The sequence below is a fragment of the Adiantum capillus-veneris genome, chromosome 7, assembly GCF_014529385.1.
Source record: "Adiantum capillus-veneris isolate H3 chromosome 7, ASM1452938v2, whole genome shotgun sequence".
NCBI lineage: Eukaryota > Viridiplantae > Streptophyta > Polypodiopsida > Polypodiales > Pteridaceae > Adiantum > Adiantum capillus-veneris.
Genome location: NC_140937.1, coordinates 46928107 through 46953663, shown reverse-complemented (window position 1 = coordinate 46953663; position 25557 = coordinate 46928107). Strand labels below are relative to the sequence as shown.

Here is a 25557-nt window from a genome sequence, read left to right as displayed (position 1 = left end):
CCACTCAGTGTCGCGTGTCGTCTCTCTCTTTCAGTTTGGTTGTTATTGAAGTGCTAAAAGTCTATTCAGTCTATTCTTTCTATTGGCACGTGGTGCCCGTCTTGTGACAAATTCTGCTCGTGCACTTGCCACATTTGGCGCATATATGTTCAGGAAACCCATGAGGCAACCCTGAATCTACATAGTAATCCACTAAGCTCTGCCTGGCACAATAATGCCTCTACCCACAATGGCCTGCTGCCAAGAATCCGCAATAGTCATATATACCCCTCTTTGGATACCTCCAGGTCCAAATGCAGCTGACCAAAACGGCTCATAGCAACCACACAAAATCTGACCACATCGTCTAATGCGGCTCTCACACAAATGATGCTCCTTTAGCATAAGAATATCAATCTCACCACCCATAAGGCATCGCTGAAGCTCCTAGCGCAACCCACCCCTCTGACGCTGAAACCGGGACCCTCCTAATCCTTGCACATTCCATGAGATGATCCTCATGGGGTCAGTGAGAGATAACAGAAGTTGCAACAGCAACCAACCTCGCTATCTTTGAGGCCGGTTTGGATGGGGAGTAATCCATATCCAAGCGACCTCTAGACAAGCACGTTTGGAGTGAGTGTTCCACCCAGGCCGAGACCGAGCGTGCAGCCCGTAGGGCTTCGTCCTCTGTCCAAGAATCCTCTTGTACAAATACAAAGCAGGAAGGGCTCTGAGTGTCAGCAAACAAATGCACCACAATCTATCTGCAACCTGCTCCATCTGGGGGCGTCACGCTGAACTTGGCTAATGGCCAAAGTGTCTGTACCAGATGTGTCACCCCTAGGTCCCCTATGTGGTGTGAGAACTCAATGGCCTAGATCTGGAGCCAGTCAATAACTATGTGCACCGTCCCTATTGCACAGCGGAAAGGAGAAACCTACCGTTGTGTCAAGAGCCTCAGTGCCTCGAGCCGCAAGAAAGAGGTCGTGGACTTGAAATAAAGCCTCCTCCAGGTCGGGAGAAGAATCACCTAGGAATCGTGTGAAGCTGTAGTCGAAGAAGTCCCATCGTCTGCGAATGTCAAAGCTAGTCAAACCCCGAGGGACCGCTGCAAAAGGGGAAGTCTGAACCAGGAGTGGCGGCCTCAGATGGGGCTGTCCCTCTTGAGCCACACGGCTCGTAGCGAAAGCACTACACCAAGAGAACGCCTCCCTGCAAACTTGTCCAGTCCCTTGCGTCTGAGGAGTGAGGGAGGGGTCGGGACATGAGGCTGAGGGCCCCACCGGGGGAAGAGGAGGAGCGGGAGGTGGGGATGAAGGTGGAGGAGAGGAAGTGGGGCAGGCGGAGCGGCGGCGTCTGAGGGAGGAGGTGGGGGCGGCGGAGTGAAAGTGGATAGAGCCTCCTTAGGAGGTCCTGTTGAAGGGGGTCAAAACGGTTCCCTGTCAGAACCCAATGTTGCTGAGCTGCAGGAGATCGGCCGCCAAGGGGAGCAGTGTGGTGAGCCCGTCCTTGTCGGCGGCGGCCAGGCACCTACTGCCAACCGTCAGCTATCTGATCGCTCGCCTCTACCGAGGTACTGGCCTGTGTGTCTTGAGTCTCTAGCTATTGGGCAAAGTGTGACATGAAACGTTTCGTGGTTTCGGTCATTTCGGGCTTTCCAAGTTTTGAAACGTTTCGTTTCATAGCGTCAAAAACATGAAACAGGTTTCATGAGAGAGAGACGTGCTCACTGCTCAGCGCTCACTGCTCACTGCTCACTGCTTAGAAGCGACTTCAAGCGAGCACGATCAAAGAGATGTTGAGTATTGATGAAAGTTAAAACACAGCCGCTAGTTTCATGAATCATAATTGATGCATCATTGATTCATTTAGCAAAGTACTTCTATTGAACAAAGTTTCTGGAAAAAAAGCCCAAATTTTAAATGTTTCATAAAAAATGCATGTCCGTTTCATGCGTTTCGGTAAAACGTTTCATAGGTTTCGGGGTTTTGGGGTTTCATCTGCATGAAACGCATTTTTATGTCACACTGGTTGGGCATGCTCAGCCTTGGGAGGCTGCGTATGTGTTGTGGGTCGAGATCTCCTGCGAGGACAGGCCTTTGCTAAATGGCCCATCTGCTTGCAAATGAAGCACTAATTCGGGAGACCCAAATACTCCACACTCTGTTTGATCCAACCCCAATCACCTTTGGGAGGGAGTGTGTGTCTTGAACAAGAACCCGCACAGTAGGTAAACTTGCGGCCTTGGCCACTACTCGAGCTGCAGTGCGTGGAGACTCTAGAACTATCCCGAACATGGAACCAATTCTGGGGAGAAGAGGGAGGTATTCTTTCCTCAAGCCTGGGAAGCAAACCGAGATAGGCAAGCTGGCCTTCTCCTCAAGCACATCTGTAGCCGGGTCGAAACCATGATGCCATCGTCTGAAGTAGGCTCGAGCTGCTCGGATACCAAGCTGGCTCATCGAAATCACCTTGACCACCATCTCTGGAGACTCGAACTCTATCTGATAGTACCCTATCTCGAGGATCTCGACATCGGTGATCTTGCCCACATTGGAGAGGAGCCGGGCGTGGAGTAAATCTCGAACCTCGCCACAGCTGGGTCGAGTGCCAATGATAGTGCAGATAACCGAGGAGGCTTGCAAGCATTCCACCTCGGCCATCAAGCTCTCTTGTTCTTCTAGCAAAAGAGCAAGTCGAAGGGTCGGCTCAGCGGGGTCGGGCAAGGGGCTTCTGAGGAGTCCCTATGTGATGGAGCAAGGGCCGTGTCTACTGCTGGTAGAGAAAAGGGCGAAGGCGAGAGGCACAGATGGTGGCGCGAATGCAGGTGCAGTGAGGACAGCTCACAAGAAAAATGGGGGGGGGGGGGGGGGGGGGGGGGGGGGGATGCTGGCGAGCAGTTGGATGTGGGGGGAGCGGGCTAGTCAACGCGCAAGCTAGACGCAGGCAAGGCAGCCCGTAGACAGGGGCAGCCCCCTTCCTTTGGTGTCATTCGCTCTGTCAGCCATAATGGAATTCCAAGTTTCTGTACTTTTTGTCTTCGCCAAAAACGGATCAAGGCTTGGTTCTTGAAGAAAGAAAAAGTGATATTGTCACGAGGATGGAACCATGAAACCGGCCTATAGCCTCACTAAAGGGCGGTAAATTTTAGATGTCACTCAATCTATACTTTGTTCAACTTAACCTATACTGTTCGACACAAAATAACTTCACAAATAAACATGTAATTGGAATTCACCACTTCAAGACAGTCCACTACTTGGTAGCTAGAGTGCACCCAAGCAAACGACACCCCGTAGGTTCCAAAGATTGGCGCCCCTTTCGGTATTTCTTTATTCTTATTGCAAATAAACGACCCAAACACTTACACCTAACTCTCACCAAGCTGTCCAAACCTATCAAGGGCTGTAATTCCAGGTTTGTGACCCAATTTCGGGAGCATAACAGCGCCAAAACCCCTATATGTCAAAAGTACATGTCTAGGACACTTTCCCTTGCAACTTGGAAGCTTTCCAGTGAGCCGCAAGTCAATTTCAGCATGCTGTAATTCCCTCTTTTGGTCACTGTCAAGTGCCCAAATCCCTGTAAAAGCATCCCAAGGCTTTCCTGGGGCTCCTATAGTGCTACCTTGCAGTTTAGATGTGAAACATTAAACCTGCAAATAAACACAGCAGGCTGTAATTTTCTGTTTTGGATCCGTTTGAGCAGAGCGAACACATCTATGCGTGTCTCTAGAGCTCCCGCACGCAATGGGACAAAAGGGATGCCCAAAAGCAAAGCCCCAAAAGCATAAGATTCAAAAGCACTTTCCCCCAAAAACGTCTACTACCAAAAGCTCACGCAAAACTGCCAACCCTCTTTCCAATGCAAAACGCGAAAATCTATACAGTTATGCCACATGGCAACCAACGCGATTTACGAAATCAGCACAGAGTGCAAGCTTTTGATCGTTTTGGGTGTAGGCCCCCCGGCCGCTACTCCATAATTTCTTGAAGTCCTTAGGGGTTAGGTTTCTTTTTAGGCATCTCGGCCACACTTTCTAGGTTCTTTCTTCTTTTGTTCTTCTGGATTCAATTTCTCTAGTCTTCTTAGCCATTTCATTTCCAGTTCGGTAAGCCACCTCAACACTTTTTGTGACAAAATCTATCAGCGATAGTTAAACATCGCGTCTTCCGTGCAGATGAGGAAGGAGGTAAAGTAGTCACAAAATCCGTACTTATGTCCTCGAACGGTCCGTCAAGAAGGGCAACGGCATGACTAGCCCTTGTTGCTTACCGTGAGAATCTATAACTTTTGACAAACAGCACACTTAGTAACATAGTTGTACACATCCTATGCATCTTTGGCCAATAGAAAAATCGTTCAACTTTTTCGAATGTAGCATTAATACTTCTATGACCACCCATTAATGCATCATGTGCTCTTTGAGAAGATAGCACACACAAAAGAAAACCATCACGAATGACATAATTGCACGAATCTTATGCATTAGTCCTTGTAACTAGTGCTTTTCAAATAAAGAACCCATGTAATTATCTTTTAGATCATCAAAACCAACACCTTGAATAGAGAAAAGAATGAGTTTCTAATGAGACAACTTGACCTTTCCTACCCTAAGCATCAACAATAGGGTTAACTTTGCCAGGTACGTACTCAATCATACCACCAAATTGCTCAAAAAATTGAGACCAGTGTGCTTGTCTATCACTCCAATGTGCACTAAGCATAGATTGAAGCCACCTAAGAGCTTGGTGATCTGTACGAACAACAAATTCACACCCATACATGAAATACGTCCAATGATTTAATGCATGAATGATAGAGAGAAGTTTCTTATCATAGACAGAATATTTTTTCTCATAACTATTTAGTTTACGAGAGAGAAATGCCACTGAATGATTGTTTTTCTATAAAACTGCACCAATGGCAATGTTACTAGCGTCAGTCCAAATCTCAAAAATTTTCTTCCAAAAGATGAGGTATGGTGCCTCAGTGACTGCTACTTTGAGCGCTTCAAAAGCACTCTTAGCGGCATTGGTCATGACTACACACTAACAGCGAGTCTTGACACCTTTCAACAAATCAAACAATGGTGCAACAATATGTGCAAAGTGCTTGATATGAGAACTGTATGCTTGACACAAACCCAAAAGTGAGCGAACATCATATGCTCTCTCAAGCATAGGCCACGCTCTTACCTCACTTACCTTGGCAGGATCAAGCCAAATGTCGTCGCGAAAGATAATTGTCAGGTGCAGCGGAAGAGAATAAGATTTTTGCTCGGAACTAGTACTCCGCACATAAACACAAGGGACACTTTACTTCACTTGAAAGATTGAACTTAACTGAAAGGAAGAGAGAGACGGGAGAGTAAAAAGAGAAGACACAGGGATGTCAGGTCCCAACCCTCAAGGACCCCCTTGCTCTATTGCCAGAGCAAGTACTTTTTTTATTCTTGCACAAATGCTACTACAATGATGCTGATGCTAATGGGTATTGATACTATTGATGCTAGGTATTGAGGTACCGATGATCTATATCGAGGACGACCAGGTTCTATACCGACGACCGTGAGACCGACGACAAGGTCTATGTCGAAGACGATGAGCTCGACCACAATTCTGTTGCCGAAGACCGGTAGGTCGATGGCGGTCCTGTTGCTGAAGACCGAGAGGTCGACGACGGTTCTGTGTCAAAGATAGGGAGGTCGACGACATTTCGATGTCGAAGGCCGGGAGGTCGACGACAGTTCTGATGCCAAAGACCGGGAGGTCGACGATGGTTCTGATGATGACGACGTCAATGATGGTGTCGATGATGACGACGTCAAGGCTGAAACTGAAAACGCTAGCGATTCTGCTACTGTCGCACGGCGACGGGTTGATCTGCAACTACTGATGAGGGTGCAATTCTGCAATGCAAAAACGCCAGGCTGACCTAGTCAAAACTGCAATACAATGGCTGGTCTGATCTGAAAACGTTGGCTGGTCTGATCTGAAAACGTTGGCTGGTCTGATCTGAAAACGCTGGCCTTCATGGACTGGTTCCTGTGAGAAAAACACTGGGCTGAAGCCGGTATGTCTTGTGCTCCTACTGGCTCCTAGGTGATCTGCCTTCTACTGGTGCCCAAGGGGCTTTATAGGTCCTTAGCAATTTGCCCTACCTACTTTTCCAACAAAAGTCACTTATTAATAAATAAGTGAAAAATGTGTACTTTGGAAAAAAGGGTTCTATGCTCAAGAAAATGCTCATGCTGAAATGACTATACTGTGCAAGAGAGGGTATGCAACTATGACCAGTCTGGACATGCACATCCTGCTAGAGGCTCACAAGGTGCAAGGCTAGGTCCTACGCTAAGACTGACGCTAGACTATGGCAGAAGCGTGTCCAGGTGGCGCAAGTGAAGTGCGCGTGACATCCCCTCCTGTTGAAAGTGAGGCACAGCTGCCGACCTATTTGTACTGTTGATGCTGACTGATGAATGCTTCTGATGCTGTGGATGAATCATCAATGAAAATTCCTCCAAAACCAGGGATTGATGGTATTGTGGGTGATGGTATTGTGGGTGTTGTGGGTACTGCTGGCGATGCAAACACCATGTAAGGGTCAATGTCTAGCCTTACTACGATTGTCGAAATCAGCCTGGGCTCTATACCAAATAGTACTAACTCTACCTCTTGTAGCAAGAGTTGTTCGCCGAACACTGACTGTGGTGAAAACATTACCGATGTTGATGGACTGAGGTTGGTTCCGGAGTCCTTTCCAAAGGTTCAATGACGAGGAAAATAGATGCACGCTACATGCGAATGCAGAAGAGGTTAGGGATCCTATCTCCAACTCCTTCCATATACGTAGTAGATCCTCATACTCAAGATCTGGGTTGTCGTATATCCATGTCGATCTTCCTTCAAAGACATGGCAATGAAGATGGGATCTGGTAAGTCCATGGTCGAAAAAAAATTGGGAGAGGTTCCTTAGGTTCTTGGGCTTCTTGGTTCTTGAGGTTCTTGATTCTTTTGGGGTTCTTCTTTAGCTTCTTCCCTTGAGTTCGGGAAGCCGAAGCACGCACAGAGCTATGATACCAATGTTAGGTGCAACGGAAGAGAATAAGGATTTTGCTCGGATCTAGTACTACGCACCCGAACACAAGGGACACTTTACTTCACTTGAAAGAACTGAATTGAACTGAAAGAAAGAGAGAGACAAGAGAGAGAGAGACGAGAGAGAGAAAAGAGACGACACAGGGATGTCGGGTCCCAACCCTCAATGGCCCCCTTGCTCTGTTGCCAGAGAAAGTACTTTCTTTATTCTTGCACAAATGCTACTACAATGATGCTGATGCTAATGGATACTGATACTACTGATGTTGGATATTGAGGTATTGATGATCTATGTCGAGGACGATGATGTCGATGACGACGAGGTGCTTGGAACTATGTCGAAGACGGAGATGTCGACGACGAGTTCTATGTCGACAACTGTGAGGCCAACGACGAGGTCTATGTCGAAGACGCTGAAGTCGACAACGGTTCTGTCACCGAAGACCGGGAGGTCGACGACGATGCTGTTGCCGAATACCGGGAGGTTGACGACGGTTCTGATGTTGAAGATGGGGAGGTCGACGAAAATTCCAATGATGACGACGTCGACGATGGTGTCAATGATGACGGCATCAAGGCTGAAACTGAAAACGCAAAACACTAGGGATTCTGCTACTGTCGGGCTGATCTGCAACTACTGATGAGGATGCGGTTCTGCAACGCAAAAACGCCAGGCTGATCTGGCTAAAAACTACAAAATACTGGCTGATCTGCTGAAAACGCTAATTGGTCTGATCTGAAAACGCTGATTGGTCTGATCCTGGTCTAATCTGAAAACACTGGCTGGTTTGATCTAAAAACACTGGCTTTCATGAACTGGTTCCTGTGAGAAAACGTTGGGCTGAAGCTGATATGTCTTGTGCTCCTACTAGCTCCCAGGTGATCTGCCTTCCACTGGTGCCCGAGGGGCTTTATTTATAGGTCTAGAGCAATTTGCCCTACCTACTTTTCCAACAAAAGTCACTTATTAATAAATAAATGAAAAAATGTGTACTTTGGAAAAAAGGGTTCTCTACTCTGGGAAATGCTCATGCTGAAATGACTGTATTGTTCAAGAAAGGGTATGCAACTATGACCAGCCTGAACATGCACGTCCTACTAGAGGCTCACAAGGTGCCAAGCTAGGTCCTACGCTAAGACTGACGCTAGACTATGCAGAAGCGTGTTTTCCACAAGTGAAGTGCGCACGTGACAATGATGTAGCCCAATTAGCACACAGTAGTTTTTTAAAAGAAAATCCAACTTCTTTGCTACAATATAAAGACGGTAAGCATCATATTGGGCCAAAACTTTCTCTACATCTATAGCATGCTGCTCCCAACAAGTAGAGAAAATGAGAATGTCATCCAGAAAAATAAACACGTACTTATCGACCAAGTCAATGAAGATACGCATCACCATACAATTAAAAGTATAAGAAGCACTTGTCAGACCAAATGCCTAACTATGAACTCATAATGCCCGCGCTTGAAAGGCGTGTAGATGTCTCGCTTTGTGATTCTTACCTAGTGATAGCCACTCTTCAAGTCGATCTTCGAAAACACTAAAGCCCAATGAGACGCTCCAAAATGTACTCAATGTGAGGCATAGTCTTGACTGTCATCTTATTGGGAGCTCTAGCTCCTCTTCATTAGCCTTGTTCAAACGATATAGAAACTTCCTATCATGTGTGCTCCGTCCACTAGGCCGATGACATGATCTTTAGATCGCTGAAGAGGGAGTGTAGGGCAAAGATCATCCTGGAGAAACAAGTGCTCAAACTTGGCAAACAACTCAACATACCTGTCAGGAATACACAAGTTCCTTGATGTGGGGTTGACATAGATGATTGCCGCATGGGCTCCTCAACGTAACTCTCTTTTAGCCTGTTGAGGGGAAGAGGGGGCATACCGCTCTCACCTCGAATGAGGATTGGTTGCTACACATTATCATTGATGAGAAGCGTAAACTTCTCCCAATTGATAATGGGTTAAACCTACGAGACTACTTAATGCACAAAATGATACCACATCCTCTAAGTTTAGAGACTACAAAATGACAAGTGAATTGGCTTTGTTGAATGACTAATTTGACATCATCACATTCTTGAGAGATCGAAGCGTCCATGCCTTCAGAGAACCCTTGCACCGGGAGAGTGGGGATAGAAGCAGTCTAAAGACGTGCACATTTCACAAGAGATTCACTTATCACATCATGAGGACTTCCAGAATCAAACAACACAATGACCCTTTGATTATTCACATGTCCATAACATTTTATGAGTTCATCCTTCGAAAGCCCCCTCTTGCTTAGCTTCTTGCTCTACTACACTCATAGCATTCACTTGAGGAATAGAGTCAGAAGTTAACGCAGTAGAGGCTTCCTTTTTAGATTCTACAATCCTTTTTCATGTGACCTACTATATGATAATGGAAGCACCTACGTTCCTTTGCATACAATGCCTGTTCTTAATTGACCACCTATGACTCCCTGAGAAATTTTCCTTAGATTTGTCACTCTTAGATTGAGATGTAGATGCAGAATTGGATTGAGAAGAAAAATTTTGAGAGTTCTTTTTATTGTTACCATTCCCACTAGAATTTTTGTCCTTTTCTTTAGAGGAGTCTTGAGAGGAAGAGTTAACCATTACTATTGGCCGTCTTGAGCTTACCCTTGTTTAGCTTCATCTCTAATTTCCCCAATTGTCCACCTAACTGAGACACACGGTTAGCATATAAGTTTACCTTGTTGAGACAAAGCCCGAAAATCCTCTTTCAATCGCGTCAGGTACTGTGGAGGCAAGAAGCGAGCCTTTATATCCTCCTCGAACTTCTCCTAACTAAGCTCGAGAGGGGAATGATGAGACTCAGGATAGGCCACCTTGTGGGCTTCCTCCTCCTCCTCTCCCACTCATCTTTCCAAGTAATGGCATCACCCATGAGATGCATGAAAGCCAAGAGAACCTTGTTATTATCAGACTTTTTAAAACCGCAACATAGGATGTAAATTGATGCAACCAAGAATAAATGACAATAGCATCCATCTTACCATCATACTTACTGAACGTAATCTTTTCGAGAATCGGTTCATTGGTCGTCCATGTAGCATTGGTCGTCTCCTCGATGGTCTTGGCAAGCTTTTCATAATCCGGCTCCAAAGAAGAGGTAAGGGAGCAGACCACCAAAGTTGTGATGAGATCACGCATGGTCTCCCTTTCTTGCCTATGAGCCTCGGCCTCTGCCCTACGCTCCCATCTACGGGCCTCGGCTTCATCCGCCAATCGACGTTCCTCTCCCTCCGCCGTTTTTGTACACTCTACTCAACGTGCTTCTTCTTGCCGCATCATCATCCACATCATGGAATCCATGGGATTGGGTGGCAAGGATGGAGGGGCAGGGGGGATGAACTTGCTCGCCTTCTGAATTGGTGGAGATCTCCATATCGCTACGAGTCTGGACCATGTAAGGATTTCCAATCTTGGTTCAAGAAAGGTCGCAGACTAATCTTCGGAAGACTATCTACCGCCTCGTCCACGCACCCCGCATGCAACATCCAATATACAATTGGTTGTTATTTTTCGAAGCTCAAGGCACATGGTCCCACACGCTATGGCAGGCCTGTTGTTCCAAGAGCGGAAGGAGTATCACTGAATGGCTGCAAACACAACCAAACACACCAGAGAAAATTATTTTTTGGGGATTAGCGGATTAGTGCAAAATCTTTAAAGCTCTGATATCACTGTCAGCAGGTGCAGCGGAATTGAGATGGTGAAGATCTAAGTTTTACACTTCCATAATTCTTTTACTTCTTCCCTTGAGTTAAGGATTGCTTTTAGCATGAAAGATGGTTCCTTTTACCTTCCCTAAAGAGAGGGAATGAAAGAAAATGGTAGAGGTGTGTAGAGAGAGAGAAAGAGAGAGAGAGAGAGAAGGGGGGGGGGGGGGAGGGGGTCCTGTATAAAGCCAAGATCCCCCAAATCATCTTTGTGGGCACACCAATGTCTTGTAGTTTGCGTATAAGTCTAGCTCTCGGCATTGTGCCAAAAGCTTTGCGGAAATCCACAAAGCTACAGTAGATCCTCCTGCAATGGTGTCTACATCATGGAGAGTCTCCGGTAGTATCTGAGTGAGCTCATCTAGTGGCCGTCCTAGCTCCTGAGTGCATAGCTGCCTGTATATCTCATCCATGTACACGGAATTCGTTTCCCTCATGGAAGGTATACCGAGTATGTGTGGAGATCTCTCCTAGTGGAGCTGTGCTGAACTGAAACGTGAGAGTGAAAGACAAGATAGCATGATCAACTGCTACTCCAACTCGTGTCACGTGACACATCCCAACCCTATGTGTCCGTGGACAAGCTACAGCATGATCAAGGTTCAGTCAGTCCAATCAGTCTAGATTAGCAGTGATCTCGCACTTTTGTGAGTCTATTGGTAGACCGTGCATGCCCAGTCACTGAGTATAGATGCATATCCTCTGGTTGCACACAGTATGATCATCAGTATTCCCTTCACAATCCATCTCAGATTCAGTGAGGGAAATTTTCCAATGCATTTAGCCTATTTTCCCTGTTTTTGGTATTTTCACTTATTATTTTTAAGTGACTTCCCAACAAAAATAGGTAGGGCAATTTTGCTAAGTTAATATATAAGCAAACCCAAGTTAGCACTTTCTGGCAGAAGAGGCAGCAGGAGCTTCCCGCTCAACAGGCAGCTTCTCAGCAATAACCCCTCAGCACCCCTAGCGTTTTCTGTCTTGGCAGTTTCCGCAACGGCAACAATACCCAGATCCATGGCGTTTCCATCCTTTGCATAATCGCATCACCCTTAGCATTCCAGCATTTGCAGATCCCCATGATCGCCATCAAATCCCAGCTTTGCTAGCGTTTTCCAAATCAGCCCATTGGCATTTTTGCTCAGCAAGCATCAGCGTTTTGGAGTCCAACAATCCCAACGTTTTTGGATAAGGATGCAAGCAACCCAGCGTTAGTGGTTTTCAGCCCATACTGCAGAAGAACAACAGCGTAGTCAGCCCTATGGTACAGCACTAGAATCAGCCCCGGTTGGTTGCAGAAGTTCCTCCATTTTCAGCCATAAAAACGCAGCCAAAACAGTCATTTTCAGCCACCCAAAACAGCCCAAAGATTAGCAGATTTTCAGCGATTAGAAGATTCCAGATTTCAGCCCTAGAGTTGTCGTCGTCATCACCGTTGTCGTCATCGGCATAGTCCAAAGTTGCATCAGTCCATTGCATACGCATTGTACCATTTTGTGCAATCATAGTAGATCACTCTCGCCGACGAGAGTGGGGCCTTCGGAGGAGGGTTTTACAACGTCTCTGGTGTCGTATCTCTCTTCTCTCTCTATCTCTTAGTCTCATACACTTGCACACACAGTGTCCATTCACTTTGTTGTGATCATAGCACTTTCCATTAAGAACGGAAGGCTCTACCTTCCATAAGAACAAAAGGAACCTTGAGCACAGTTCGGAGCACTCATCTTGAGCAAAGCGCAAACAATCATTCCGCTGCACCTAACATTGGTATCAGAGCTTTGGCAGTGTTCTGTATCACTCAAGGAAAGAACCACAAGAATTTTTTTTGCTTGTTGAGGTCGCACGAACCCAAGTTCGCTTGGGCGTGTCGATTCCTAAACGTGTTTTGTTGAAGAGTGATAGGAATCCCAAGAAAGAAGGGCTTGTCCAGCCTCCCCTTGTGTCTCTTTTCACTCATTGAGAGCGGACTGTGCACTTAGCGGCCGGCCAATCAACGTGAGGTGGGAAAAAGCAACCTTGGTGTGAGCGCAAGGCCACCAAGGGGTGCGCCTGCGGAAAAGAGTAGAACTCGGGTGAAGAGAAGATCCTTCTCAAACGCAATTTGCAAGCGAAAGAAACCCTCAAGAACCTCAAGAACTCAAGACCCACAAGAACCCAAGTTCCTCGTGGACTTAAGAACCAAGACTCCCAAGAACCCAAGTTCCTCGTGAACTTAAGAACCCAAGAACCCACAAGAACCCACGACTTCAAAATGATCATCACTCGAAGCGGAATGGATACTTCGCTTGGAGGTGATGAGCATGAGAGAGGCGAAGAAGATTTTTCCCCACCAAGAGGTTTTTCTGACCCTTCCCCATCTACGACACCGATTGCACTAACTCCTATGGAGGCTTTCGACAAGAGGATGATGGACAAAAAGTTAGAAGACAAAGCAAGAGATGCCGAACGAGAAGCAGAAAGAAAAGCCTACGAAGACGACATGGCAGCCATAGAGCGCCAGTACCAAGAAAGAATGACAGTCATAGCACGTGAGAGCGAGCAAGCACGTTTGGAAGCCAAACCAAGACAAGCAAAATATGACCGCGAGACCAAAGCAAGAATGCAAGCGATGTTGCGACTCTTTTCTCAAATGCAGACACAGATTCAACAAGATCGGGAAAAGAAGACTCTCTCAGTCTCTTCTTCTCCAAAGCATGACACACAGGATTTGCATGATTGTGTGAAGCATGATGATGATTTGGATGACAAAGATAAGCATGATGATTTGAATGATATTGCTAAGCATGATTTGCATGATCAAGATGTGATTTCTCACAAGCATGATGATTTGCATCAAGATGATGTGATTGTTCACAAGGATGATGTGTTAGTGGATGCTTTTTCTAGCGAAGCTAACCTCGTTGTAGATTCGATCAATCACGAAGAACCGATCTTGGCTTTCGAGTCGAGGTACAAAGAACCCCCACAGGACGATTCGATCATTCAAGAGGAACCGATTTGGGCTCTCGAGCCTAGGTCCAAAAAACCCTCACAGGAAGTATTGTGTGTTCGCATGATTGATACGCACGCATTGTTTGAATGTTTCATTCGTGATCGTTTCCTGTATTTTAGTCAGCATCGTTATGTGGTCCCTTTTCCTAGGCATGATATATTGTATGTTGAACACATTTGTCTCATGGATGAGCACGAATGTATGCAGATTGTTCATGAAAAGCTGAAAAGTATGTATGTAAGGAAGTCACATTTCATGTCTCTTCCTTGGCATGACACGGTTTCCGAACGAGCACATGACAATATAAGCACCAAAGCATGGGCATTTCCATTGTGATTTGCCACAGTTGATTGATTTCGATCAAACAGAAAAGATTCGATCTCATTGTTTGCATGTGTTTGATGAACGGGTTGTCATTCTGTCTCTATGTTCATCTACATTGCATACACAGTCTTTAGAGAAGACAAGATTTTTTCCTTCACTTTACATGGAATGGGTATGTTCATAGTTTTGTGTTGGAGATGGTTTCAGGAATTTTCAGCCATGGAGATTCTTGAAGCAGGAAGAAGCACGACTCTCGACGAAGTTGAAGCATCAAAGGAGCCACAAAAGACTTTGTGTCGCTTTCGGCGCGGCCCAAAGAAGCAAGCATTGCAGACCTTTATGAAGTTCAAGTAGCGCACGACCCACACAACAGAGTGGGCCAGCGCAGAGTCCCTTCCAAGATTCCGGATGCTATTGGCGATCTCCCTCGACGCCATACAGTTCGGTACCAGTACGTCACTTTGAAAAGGAAGGGATGTCACGTGACACATCTCAACCCTATGTGTCCGTGGACAAGCTACAGCATGATCAGGGTTCAGTCAATCCAGTCAGTCTAGATTAGCAATGATCTGGCACTTTTGTGAGTCTATTCGTAGACCGTGCATGCCCAGTCACTGAGTATAGATACATATCCTCTGGTTGCACACAGCATGATCATCAGTATTCCCTTCAGAATCCATCAGATTCAGTCAGGGGACTGTTCCAGCGCATTTAGCCTATTTTCCCTATTTTTGGTATTTTCACTTATTATTTTTAAGTGACTTCCCAACAAAAGTCGGTAGGGCAATTTTGCTAAGTTAATATATAAGCAAACCCAAGTTAGCACTTTCTGGCACAAGAGGCAACAGAACCTTCCCGCTCAACAGGCAGCTTCTCAGCAGTAACCCCTCAGCACCCCTAGCGTTTTCTGTCTTGACAGTTTCCGCAACGGCAACAGTACCCAGATCCATGGCGTTTCCATCCTTTGCATAATCGCATCACCCTCAGCATTCCAGCGTTTGCAGATCCCCATGATCGCCATCAAATCCCAGCTTTGCTAGCGTTTTCCAAATCAGCCCATTGGCATTTTTGCTCAGCAAGCATCAGCGTTTTGGAGTCCAACAATCCCAACGTTTTTGGATAAGGATGCAAGCAACCCAGCGTTAGTGATTTTCAGCCCATACTGCAGAAGAACATCAGCGTAGTTAGCCCTATGGTACAGCAGTAGAATCAGCCCCAGTTGGTTGCAGAAGTTCCTCCATTTTCAGCCATAAAAACGCAGCCAAAACAGTCATTTTCAGCCACCCAAAACAGCCCAAAGATTAGCAGATTTTCAGCGATTAGAAGATTCCAGATTTCAGCCCTAAAGCCGTCATCATCGGCATAGTCCAAAGTTGCATCAGTCCATTGCATACGCATTGTACCATTTTGTGCAATCATAAGTAGACCACTCTCGCCGACGAGAGTGAGGCCTTCGGAGGAGGGTTTTACGTCTCTGGTGTCGTATCTCTCTTCTCTCTCTATCTCTCAGTCTCATACACTTGCACGCATAGTGTCCATTCACTTTGTTGTGATCATAGCACTTTCCATTAAGAACGGAAGGCTCTACCTTCCATAAAAAAGAAAAGAAACCTTGAGCACAATTCGGAGCACTCATCTTGAGCAAAGCACAAACAATCATTCCGCTGCACCTAACAACTGGCCTAGTGCCCACCATGAAATCCTAAAAGGATGGAATGAGGCATGGCTGGACCATAATAACTTAATCCACTATGCTAGCCCCATGTTAGTGTGGAAAACATGTGAAACCTCCCGATGTAGGAAATCTCTGTATGCCATTCAAAATGGTCAATCCATGTGCAGTTCCCATATCTATCGAGTACCTGCCATACTCAGTGTGCTCCTCATCCTATGATAGTCTGGATAAGCCCGTCTCTGTAACATCAAGCTCCCAAAGAATCTCCTTTGAAGTATCATAAAATATTGTCTGATGATGGGCAGTCCTAGCATTGAAATCCCCCAGTATGATAATGTCACCATCCCTGGAAAACTCCCATATGTCATCATCCAAGATAGAAAAGGGGAATTGTCCTCTAGTGGTGCATATATTGTCTGATGATGGGTAGTCCTAGCATTGAAATCCCCCAGTATGATAATGTCACCATCCTTGGAAAACTCCCATATGTCACATCCAAGATAGAAAAGGGGGATTGTCCTCTAGGTGGTGCATATACTGACGTACTAAGAGGGAAATAACAATTAGCAATACAGAGATATCTGCCTGTCTCTGACTTCAGTCTCACGCACATGTACCTAGCATGCTCGTCCTTGCGTGCTATATGTATCAATGGCTGCAATGCATGGAACGCTCATGCTAATGTTTCTTTTATGGGTTCCTCCTTTGCGCCAAAGATTTCTATTGCATGCCACCTGTGAATTGGCCAGCCGCATGTGTCGTGTGACACCCTATCATGGTTCACAATGCAGCATTGCTCGATCAATGGTTGGTTCCCTCCCCCCACCTCCCCAAATTCCATCTGGGCTCGTCCTGAGGTGCCTTTCTTTGTCTCTTCATTTTCATTTACATCTTCACGCGAGCTTCGCTTTCCCTTTGTCTGTTTGCTACTTGTTGAATGTAATTTGGCATGTGAAATTTTTTCTTGTGTGAGGTGTGCTTGCTCTACATGGTAGCTTGCCTACGCGCATGTGGATGTGTGGGTTTTGCATGTATGCATGTGTTGTGGTCTGGGTGTGTGTATGTGTGTGTTGTTTAGTTGTCTGTTGTTTCTTCCCTTGTTTTTGGAGCCGTTTAATGTTGGTTTGGTGGTAGTGGGGTGTCAATGGTGGGTTGGTGGTGCAGCCTCTCATGTTCAGTATGGGCAGATGTTCTTGGTGTGGGGATTGGCAAGGCACACGTGGCGGTGGCCACGATGACCTCAGTTCCAGCCTACTAGTCAGGTGCTGCAACTTGCTTCAGCAAGACAGAGGCTTCTAAGTGTTAAAGAGGGGCAAAAGGAGCTCTCTGTACATGATTTGGACCCATGTGTCGGAGTTGTTAACAGTGTTTGAACCCATGAGTCAGAGTTCCAAGGCACATACATCTGGCAAGGAACCAATGTGACATATACAAAACACTACTGAAGTGCGCGCAAATGCATTGTTGTTGTGCAAAGCTTAACAGATAAGAACCACCCCCATCCTCTTCAGCCCCAACAAACACGCAGACACACGATGAAAAACGTACCACTTGGCGCAAAACTTGTTGTACTTGAGAATAAGGATGATTGAGCCTTGTAAGCAAATAATGTTCTCGAAGTCGTAACCCCAAGCGTTTGTCGAACTTTTTAAGTATCTTTCTCAAGCCCATTGTATTCATCTCAACATATTGTAAGAGATTCAAAAGATCCTTTCCTACCTGCCTGAAATTGTCCTCTCGTCATAAACATTTATAGAATGATCATCTGCTACATTTATGTAAGCTCACAATCAGAATCCACACGTACCTATACGCTTCAATCACAGTTTCTTTATCTGACATAAGGGTTACCATCAACTCCATATTCTCATCTTCTAACTCAGACTCGGCTCTTTCTCGCAACTGTTGCAACCTCCCCGCAAGTAATCCCTGCCTTTCTATCAGAAACAGCACAATTTTCTCCACCTGAAAAACACATCTGCACTTAATACTACAATATTTTATAACAGAAGAGTCAAAGAAATCATAACACAGGCTGGCAAGAAAGAGAGGGAAACGAGAGATTATTTGCTGCCACCTTCAAAGAAAATTGTTTCATTCAGTCATCATTTTCAAAGGCTGGTCCCAGGCAGATTTATACAGCGCCATTTTGGATTCTTCTCGGTTCCCTTCTTGCACGCATTATTTCTCCTTGTCGTGATTTTTCAGCTTTTCTTCTTGTTTGACTATCATGTATTATGTATGAGTTTTTTGAATTTTCACCTTTGGATGTATTAGGATGTTGGCTGCACCCATACTTTGTAACCATCATGTTGGCTCTTATATAGTAATGGGTACAAGCTCATCTTTCTGAGAGTCTTAGAGAGAGAGGGGCCCGAAGGGCCTTGCGTGCAGGGAGGCGCATGCGAGGGGAAGCCCACACCTCTTTTCTCTTATGAGAATCCACCTGCTTTGATTTCTTTCTGCTTGTTTCTTACGTCATTTCCTTCCTTCGTTCTCTTGTTTGCTGATTATATGTATGCTTTGCTGAGTGATTTTTTCATTGTGCTTGCTTAGCCTGGTGAATTGTCTCGCTTTCTGGTTGTGTTAATGTGTTATGGTGTGGGTGAGTGTGTGCTATGTTTGCATATTTTTTATCTGCCTGTTTTTTGTTTTCTTCTAATCTTTGTTGTCAATAGGTGTGGTGCGTGGCTGGGGGTTCTCTTCTCGAGAGAGCCATGTCCTACTTAGTTGGAAATTTGTAAGCAATGCTTGACCTGTTGTAACGGACTTGGACACTCCAAGTCGAGAATCTACCACGACACCACAAACAATCACTTAAAAACAGTTCACAATTCACAATTGATTCGACACTGGCCCAGCGGAGTTCCGTGCCTAGAGATATTGGCCCCAGAGACTGGCGCCCCTTTCGGTATTTCTTTTTGTATTAATCTGTGTTCAAAGTACAAGAGAGTAGGCAGGCGCTAACTCTCAGACTCTACGTCTAGATGCCCTGAGTTGTGATGCCCTGCCCATATATTTAAATGTTTACAAGGGATGCTAAAAGCAGAGCCCAAAAGCTGAAAATCAAAAGCTTTTAAAATAAAGCAGAAGAGGTTTCTCTCTCTCAAGCTCTCTCTCTTGAGCCAAAATAAAGCAAGAGTAAAAGAGCTTCTCTCTCTCTCTCTCTCTTTCCACATGGCGTAAAATAAATAAAGCAAAAGCTTGCTTTTCTGCTGCCGTAAAATCCGTTGCAAAATGTGGGCGTCTGTACAGCCTGCCACGTGTCAGCAATTGCACCTTTTCCAGGCAACCTCGCCACATCAGCATTTCAGCCTCTTACAGGGCATCCACGTCATCAAGTCACAAGCGGGTGTGTGTGTGTATAGCAGCCACGTCACCAGTTTGTGACATACCCCCCTCTCAAAAGCATTGTAATCGCCCTAGATTATGCCTGCAAAACAGACAGAGGCCATAAACTGTCTTAGCAGACACTGACTGTTAGTACCGACGCATTAAGAACACACATCTAGCACATGTACCAATCGACAGTCACATCATAGGACATCACATGACAAATCACATTCAACATTCATTCGGATCTTAGACCATGAGTTATCGGCAATGCAATTAGCAATAGCATCTAGATCCACTCAAGACCTAATAGATGCCCGATTGACCAATCCCTCTTGCAACCATGTCTATCGACAACAGAATATTGTCAGTTTCATATTATCCGGGATTCCATTTCATAAAGTCATACAACAGAATATTGTCAGCTCTCAGTATCTCTGAAGCTCAAAGAGACATCAGTGACTCTAGTAGTCAAAAAATCGAGGCATCTGTTGACAAAGGAGCGGAGTAACTCCCCTCTTGTGCAACCCACTGCACCAGATGTCACAAAACGGGAGCGTACACGAGCACTTAGAAAATCTGAAAATTATAATTCTTTGAAAAACATGAGAGAAGGGAGAAGATCGACACAGTATTGGGGACCAGAGAATCCCAAGTCTTGTGTCGCCTTCTTGCAGAGAGAAAAAAAATTTCGAACTCTGCGAGCTTTTCCTGCAGGACTTAGGTTTCGGCCTGCTTCTCTCTTGGCTTGTCATGGCTTCTTCCCGTATCTTCCCAGAGTCGTCCTCCTTTACAGAGAAAGAGAGGAGACCATCCTCTGATACCACTGTCACAAAACGGGAGCGTACACGAAAATTTGAAAATTATAATTCTTTGAAAAACATGAGAGAAGGGAGAAGATCGACACAATATTGGGGACCAGAAGATGGGCTGGTCCCCCCCCGTAAAGAGTATTCTTTTATTTAGGGAGAATTCCTATACAAGCACAAGAACCCGAGGAAACCCCTCCGTTCTGTAATCTTAGACCCGAAGGTCGTGCTTTCCCGTAAAGGGCTTGGGAACAAGGCCGTTCCTTCCCGTAAGGGACTTAGGCGCGAAGCCGTACTTTCCCGTAAGGGACTTAGGCGTAAAGCCGTACTTCCCCGTAAAGGGCCTTTCCGTAAGACGGGAGATTCCTGCAAAACAAACCACACAAACACGCGACAACAATTCGTATGACGAATCCACAATAGATACCTATCACTCTTGCGCGGGAAAAGCGACATCCGTGCTTCGTAGTCTCGCGATCTCTTGCGGCGGAGTCTTCTCTTGCTGATGTTGGTACCTCCCGTGAGTGAGGGCATGTGGTGCTTTTATAGCTCCCTGGCCACGGCACGAATAACTGCTCGCGTAGAGATAGCGGCCGTTTTTTTTTTTTTGTTTTTTTTTTTTTTGCGCTGTTCTACCCGAAATAGGGAGAGAGAATTCGCTGGCTGGTTTTGTTGCTTTATCTTCTAAGTGGCTGCTTTATTTTATTAATAAAGAGGCCGGTCACTTTATAAAATAAAGTGTGAATCTGTTCAAACTTTAAAAACTCACTCCGTTAGTGAAAACAATGCTACGCGGACACATTCCACGCGTCCCCGGGTGCAGGACACGACACAGATGCAATGCAGACACAGACTCCTCGCGGGAAAGCATCTGCCCTCTCGCGATTGTTCCTGCTTTTCGTAAAAAGCTTCATTGAACCCATCTTTATTCTTGTGCTTGCGTTCTTACGCGTATTTTCTTACTCATTTCGGATTTCCTCCTTAGACCCTTAGTGTGTCCCCTTACCGATGAACCTGTCACCCATCTTGTGACTCATCAGGGACCACCATTACCTGGTCTTCTTCCACCGAACTAACAGGCCAACTCCTTCACGGTGCTTCTTGTCACCCATCATATGACACACCAGAGTTGTCTGTTTCCTAATGGCTTTTCTTACAGATATGTGATTCCTTAACTTATTAGTTAACTTGTGCACATTTCTTATTAAAGTCCTAATTCTAGAAAATAGAAATTAGAAACAAAATAGTCAAATTAGTTTCACCAGATCTGCGGCCAAGCTGAATTTGGGGTTCCATTTAAAGTACACTATGCTAAACCAAAAGCTTCAAGGTAAAGGTTCACAACCTGAGGAGTATCTGCTAGGTCCTCCTCCTCCATCCACTTTGCATCCAATGCAGGATAGTTCTTGAATTTAACCAAGAACCGCCTTCTCACTTTACACTTAATCTTTCTGTCCTTATGTGCCAATATCTGTTCAAGAACAAGGATCTCCTCGTTTTCTTCCACTTCGGGTTGCTCATCAAGCTCCCCATCTTCGAGCACATCACCTTTAAAAGGTTTCAAGAGACTCACATGAAATGCATTGTGAATCCTCCGAGTGTCAGGCAGTTTCAATCGGAAGGAGACATCATTGATCTTTTCGGAGATTTGGAAAGGTCCGTAGTATCTCATACTAAGCTTTGGAAAAAGCCTCTCCTTTCCCTTCTTCTTTCTCAGGCATGCCTTCTCAAAACGTAAGAGCACCCAATCGTTCTTCTTCAATTTTCAGTAGAGCCTGGTGAGGCTCATGGATAGGTTCCAAATGTGACCTAGCAAGGCACGGAGCATTCACATGTTGCAAAGTCACTTTAGGCTCCAAAGTAAACTCTTTGTCCATGAACAGGTGGCTGGGACGCCATTTCCTCGCGGTATACCAGTTCAACCAGCCACCTTTGAGCATCCAAGTGTCGGTCTAAATGGACCCGGAACTACCTTCTAAGCTATGCATCAAGTATTTCCACCACCTACAGTACATCCTCGGTGGATCTATGTTTCAAAGCATGGCTAGTTATGCGCCTGGAAATCAGCAGTACATGCTAGGAACAGTGCTTGGGGGTATGCAAGGCATGATGCCAAACCCCATGTATGGTAATATCGGCTTACGGCAAGGGTTTAGAGTACTCAGGGCTAGTTTGGGGTGCCAAGGGAAATTTGGTATGGCTTGTTTTTCCAATCAACAAGAAAATATGGCACCACGAAGCCAAAATGCTAATGGCCAAGGAGCACAAATGATCCCCAACCACAGTACCCATGTTGTAGACACTTCCCTTATTGCTTGACAAGCCAAAACCATGCAAAGAAGGTGGTGCAATTGTGAAGTTTGACACTTTCAGTGGCTTTGAAGACAAGATGAAGGCTCTTACCTTCCTCCAATAGTTTAATATTGCATATGTAGGGGGGGAATTTTACAGAGGCTTCGAAGGTCCAAAAATTACCACTTTTTTAAAAGGAAATGTGGGTTCATGGTGAACAACTTTGTTAATGCAAGGACAAGCACCCACCAAATGGGTTAACTTTAAAGATATGTTTGAATCTGCATGGCTATCAAATGAGTTTGAAGTTGATGTTATGGCAGATTGACACCAACTCATGTGGCTGCCTGCAAATTAGAGTTCAATCGAAAGTTTTGTATAGCGCTGCTTTCAATAACTTCCTACAGATATGTGCCATTGACAGAGCAGATAGAGAATTATTGTTGTGGGCTGCCTAAGGGGCTCAAGAATTACTGTACAAAGAACAGAGTGGCCACCCTTGCTCAAGAAATGGAGGTTGCCAGCACTGGTCATGCCTTGTTGAAAGGAGAAGACAATGGATTCCAAGGCAACATAAAAGGGGGTCGTCAATGTAAAGAATCCCTTTGCAAAAGCAACTCCTGAAGCTTCCCAGGAATCAAGAAAAGCAAAGAAACCTAAAGACTCAGCTAAGACGTCTAGGGTACAGGCCAAGAAACAAAAGAAGCCTTTTTTGCGCAGGTCTTTCGAGGAAAAGAAGGCTTAATTGGCTGAGGGTAAATGCATTATTTGCTTCGGATTGTCCAAAGAAGAGGAGGCCAGCTGACTTAGATGATAGAGAGGAAAGGAAAGGAAAGAAGCCCAAAACCTTTTAGTGACAGTGTCACGTGACACATCCAACCCTATGTGTCCGTGGACAAGCTACAAGACAACAAGGATTCAGTCAGTCAAGTCAGTCTAGATTTAGCAGTGATATGGCACTTTTGTGAATTTGTTCGCAGACCGTGCATGTCCAAACACTTAGATTAGATGCATATCCTCTGGTTGCACACAACATGATCATAAGCATTCCCATCAGAATCCTTCAGGGGAATTTTCCAGTGCATTTAGCCTATTTTCCTTATTTTTGACATTTTTCACTTATTATTTTTAAGTGACTTTTGTTGGAAAGTAGGTAGGGCAAATTGAGTAAGTTTGTATATAAGCAAACCTAGACTAGCACTAATTGGCAGAAGAGGCAGCAGGAGCTCCACCGCTCAACAGGTAACTTCTCAAGCAAGAACCCCCCTTGGGGGCGTTTTCCCTCAAGCAGACAACATCAGCACTAGCAATTTTTAACAGGCACCATCGCCATAGAACCTCAGTCAACTAGCATTTCCATCAAGCTTCATCGCCAAGGAACTTCTCAACCTAGCGTTAGCAAAATCCCTCAAATCGCCCTCATCTGTGCATGGCGTTTTCAGCAAGATAAGCAACATCAGTTTTCAGCCCAAGAACCCGCATGTTTTCAGCCATAAAGACCAGCAAGGGCAGTGTTTTCCATAGCGTTTTCAGCCGCAAGAGAATTCAGCCATTAGCGTTTTTGGACAGCAGTAGAAGGACAGCAGATTTCAGCCCATTAGCGTTTTTAGACGGCAGATAAAGAGTAGTAGATTTCAGTCATAGCGTCGGTCTCGCCATCACCGTCGTCGACACCGACATAGCCTAGACGTGCATCAATCACATGCATTCAGTTTGTACCAGTTTGTGCAATCAATAGTAGACCACTCTCGCCGACGAGAGTGGGGCCTTCGGAGGAGGGTTTTACAACGTCTTTGGTGTCGTGTTTCTCCTCTCTCTATCTCAGTCTCATACACTTTCACGCACACTGTCCATTCACTTGTTTATGTCCATTGCATTCTCTCATTAAGAACGGAAGGCTCTCCCTTCCATAAGAACAAAAGGAACCTTGAGCACACTTCGGAACACTCATCTTGAGCAAAGTTCAAACATTCATTCCGCTGCACCTAACATTGGTATCAAAGCTTTGGCAGTGTTCTATATCACTCAAGGAAAGAACCACAAAAAAAAAAATTTGCTTGTTGTGGTCGCACGTAACCCAAGTTCTCTTGGGCATGTCGATTCCTAATCGTGTTTTTGAAGTGTTTTTGAAGAGTGACAGGAATCCCAAGAAAGAAGGGCTTGTCCAGCCTTCCCTTGTGCCTCTTTTCACTCATTGAGAGCGGACCGTGCCGGCCAATCGACGTGAGGTGGGAAAAAGCAACCTTGGTGTGAGCGCAAGGCCGCCAAGGGGTGCGCCCGCGGAAAAGAGCAGAACTCGGGTGAAGAGAAGATCCTTCTCAAACATAGATTGCAAGCGAAAAAAGAACTCAAGAACCTCAAGAACTCAAGACGCGCAAGAACCCAAGTTCCTTGTGAAACTTAAGAACCCAAGACCACAATAACCCACAAGAACCCACGACTTCAGATGGTCATCACTCGAAGCAGAATGGATACTTCGCTTGGAGGTGATGAGCATGAGAGAGGCAAAGAAGAATTTTCCCCACCAGGAGGTTTTTCTGACCCTCCCCCTCCCCCATCTACGTCAAGGATTGCACTAACTCCTATAGAGGAGTTGGACCAGATGTTTATGGACAGGAAGTTAGAACGCGAAGCAAGAAGAGCAGAAAGAAAAGCAGAAATGGAGCACAAACACCAAGAAAGAATGGCAGCCATGGCACGTGAGAGCGAGCAAGCACGCTTGGAAGCCAAAGAAAGAGATGCCGAATTTGATCACGAGAAGAAAGCAAGAAAGGCAATGAACGACCGACACATGGAAGAGATGTTGCGACTTTTTTCTCAAGTGCAGGCATACTTTGCAGAGAATCAGGAAAAGGAGACTCTCTCGGTCTCTTCTTCTCCCAAGCATGACACACAGGATTTGCATGATTATGAGAAGCATGATGAATTGAATGATAATGATGAGCATGATGATTTGAATGACAATGATGAGCATAATGATTTGAATGCCAATGATTTGCATGATGATTTGGTTGGCAATGACAAGCATAATGATTTTCATGATGATCAAGATGTCATTTCTCACAAGCATGAGGATTTTCATGAAGATGATGTCATTGTTCACAAGGATATACCTAGATGAATCCAGGATAAGCCCAGATTCACCCTTGAAGGAAAGTCCAAGGTATAGACCCATGGTAGTCACCCACAAGGATGTTGTGTTAGTGGATGCTTTTTCTAGCGAAGCTAATCTCATTGCAGATTCGATCAATCACGAAGGATCAATCTTGGCTCTCGAGCCTAGGTCCAAAGAACCCT

The 25557-nt window shown here is 45.4% G+C and overlaps 1 protein-coding gene across 1 annotated transcript in view; it reads right to left on the bottom strand.

Moving 5' to 3' along the window:
• LOC147453792 (SPX domain-containing membrane protein At1g63010-like) overlaps positions 1-25557 on the bottom strand; it is a 94575-nt gene that overhangs the window by 44691 nt on the left and 24327 nt on the right. Inside the window, exons 3-4 of the mRNA XM_086515890.1 lie at positions 17634-17791; positions 17375-17549 (exon numbers count right to left, since the gene is read on the bottom strand). Of these exons, the coding sequence (XP_086372016.1) occupies positions 17375-17549; positions 17634-17791 (333 nt within the window). The remainder of the gene's footprint in view (positions 1-17374; positions 17550-17633; positions 17792-25557) is intronic.